Source organism: Octopus bimaculoides, chromosome 2 (assembly GCF_001194135.2).
Source record: "Octopus bimaculoides isolate UCB-OBI-ISO-001 chromosome 2, ASM119413v2, whole genome shotgun sequence".
Classification (NCBI taxonomy): Eukaryota; Metazoa; Mollusca; class Cephalopoda; order Octopoda; family Octopodidae; genus Octopus; species Octopus bimaculoides.
In genome coordinates, this window is record NC_068982.1 from 85,580,176 (window position 1) to 85,583,151 (window position 2,976).

Consider the following 2,976-nt stretch of genomic DNA (forward strand, 5'->3'; position numbering starts at 1 on the left):
ATTACTCATTTCAGGAAGAGAAATAGGGATCTGACTTCATGCTTCTCTGTTGATGGACCACTTTGTTTCAGTAATAACACTGATGAGTTATTTCGCTGCTTGTTCCAAGAGCATGTTCCAGCTGAATGGCACTTATTCATCGATTCATCTAAGAGAAGCCTCAAGGTAGTACTACTACACAACGGCAATAAGAAACCATCCATTCCCATAGGACATTCAGTGCACATGAAGGAGTGTTATGAAAACATGCAAGTACTCCTCAATGCCATAAAGTATACAAACTACAGCTGGAAAATATGTGGAGACATGAAAGTGATTGGAATATTGATGGGAATGCAATCTGGGTTCACGAAATATTGTTGCTTTTTATGCCTGTGGGATAGTCGCGCAACTAACAAGCACTATGTGCAATCAGAGTGGCCTTTGTGAAAAATAATATGAGCCGGGAGTTTCTAGCGTTCAGAGCAAGCCACTTTTAAACTTAGAAAATGTTCTTCTTCCCCCTCTTCACATAAAGCTTGGCCTCATGAAACAATTCATGAAGACACTTGCTCTGAAAAGTTCAAAAGGTTTTGAATATGTGAAGGCCAAATTTCCAAAAGTCACCGAGGCAAAACTGAAGGGTGGTGTATTCATAGGTCCACAGATAACAGAACTCCTGAAGGACAACCACTTCCTCACAGCACTCGATGAGATTGAGCTTAAAGCCTGGGAATCCTTCAAATGGCTCTGTGAAAATTTCCTAGGCAACAAGAGATCTCTAGAGTTTAGAAATGGAGTGAAATGTCTTCTAGACTCCTATGCTGCAATGGGCTGTCGGATGTCACTAAAAATCCACTTCCTTGATTCACATCTGGATTTTTTTGCAGAGAACCTTGGAGCAGTGTCTGATGAGCAAGGGGAACGCTTTCATCAAGATATTGCATCGATGGAACAATGATATCAAGGATTTTGGAATGCAGGAATGTTAACTGACTACTGTTGGATGTTATACAGGGATGAACCTGAGACAAAACACCATAGAAAGTCCAAATCCCAAAGATTTTAAGTTGTTATGCATTCGAGTGTATTCCAACTTATTTGTACACAATAATTTTAATTTTGTACAATAAAAAGCCATGAAATTATCGTATCTTGTATTCATTATACTTTATATAGATATGCTTTACGTATCCTATAAGTTAAAACAGTAGGTATCATTAACACGAAAATGTGACCTGATAGAGGAAATCGGACTTCAGATTCGTAATCAGCATCAAAAATTAACCCAGAAAAGTCAATCAGCAACTCTGATGATTAAAAAAAGTTTCATTTTGTTGACCAGTGTTATGACTGTTGTCATAAAAACACTAACTGATGTACACAGGCGAAATAGCTATGTTGATATACCATAATTTGAATGAAAGATGTTTACTAGATGAAAAAAATTGTTCTGTGTAAGCTTAGATCAGCTCTGATTGAAGCTTTCTAGCCTTGACCATCCAGTTTTTTAAAAGTGTCTATAACTACACTTCTAATGTATCTTTCTTTTTAAGAGGGTAGCATGTGGGTCTTCCATATATGATAATGCAAGATCAGGATATAATAAAAGAGAATGTTATGGGAAAATAGATATCATGATGGCAGAAACAGCAAATGGTTTGTTAGTAATGGTCATGATAACCAAAATTATTTAAAGTTTTAGAGTAACAATAGGTATAAAATCTAAATTTTAAGGAATCTAGTTTAGTATCTGATTATTCTGTGATCATCCTTCTGGCATCAATCAAATAAATACAGAATTTAGATACTGCACTAGGTACAATCAACTACCCCTCTACCAAGATTGTAACCTTGTACTTATATGAGAAATCTTTATTATCATTAGTATTACAGTAGTACTCTAAACAGTTGTGAGCTTTACTGTAGGTAATTTAACATCATTCTACTGTAAGCTCAAAACTCAAATGGCCTAATAAAAGGAAATATTAATGACTGCTTTCCAGCAGGCATCACTTCAATTATAAGTAAAATATCAGCTAGTTCCTGTACTCTATCATCATCATTATATTTAAAGTGCATATGCTATGACATAGACAATTAAGACTCATTATATCACTAATAATTATCTAATCAACCATAGTGGAATACATTGTTATGCCAATCCTTTTGCATCTTATTCACTTGTTTTTAAATATTGCATAAAAATGAAGAGATATCTTGATCCTGACATCCTCATTAACTCATGGTAGGTAATATTTCAGTTTTGGGTTGTTATGCTAATCTGTTTCTAATAGAGTGAAATTCTTACTTCTTATCAAAATGAGCTTTGTTGGCAGATTTGATTGTATTTGAATTTATATTTCACAATCTTTTCTCTGTTTCCCAGGTTATTGAAACAATTATTGGATACACTAAGTTCTTTGCACCAGACTTTCATTGACTGGAAAATGCAGCAAGAAAAACACAAGTTAGTCTATTTTCTTTTCCACTCATATGTATGTATGTATGATTGTATGCATGCACACATACATACGTACGTACATACGAACACACATACATACATGCATGCATGCATAAAATAAAAATGGAGATTCAGTCTTGATTTAATCTGCTATGTATAAGAACTAGAGAAGTTTAAGGTGTGGAAGCAAGGACTAGAATTGAAGGGCCTTAGAGTCAACCTAGCAAAAACCAAAATCCTAATAAGTAGGAAGGTAGATAAAACACAAACCCCTTCAGGTAGATGGCCCTGCTCAGTATGCAGTAAAGGAGTAGGTAGTAACTCTATAAGATGTACCCGGTGCAAGCTATGGACACATAGCAATATCAAAGGCAGATTAACTACAAAGTTAGTTTTTGTATGTGGCAGATGTTCAGGTGCAATAAACACTGTAAACAAACAGGAAACAACTTCTATCTCATTCCAGGGAGAAAAACTAGAGGTAGTTGATAGCTTCCGCTATCTGGGTGACCAAGTTAGTAGTGGGGGTGGGT

The 2,976-nt window shown here is 35.5% G+C and overlaps 1 protein-coding gene across 3 annotated transcripts in view; it reads left to right on the plus strand.

The window, feature by feature from the left end:
* LOC106881831 (mitogen-activated protein kinase kinase kinase 5) overlaps positions 1–2,976 on the plus strand; it is a 147,057-nt gene that overhangs the window by 130,146 nt on the left and 13,935 nt on the right. For all 3 annotated transcript variants that reach the window (XM_052978404.1, XM_052978405.1, XM_052978406.1), the window contains one exon: positions 2,369–2,449. In XM_052978404.1, the coding sequence (XP_052834364.1) occupies positions 2,369–2,449 (81 nt within the window). The remainder of the gene's footprint in view (positions 1–2,368; positions 2,450–2,976) is intronic.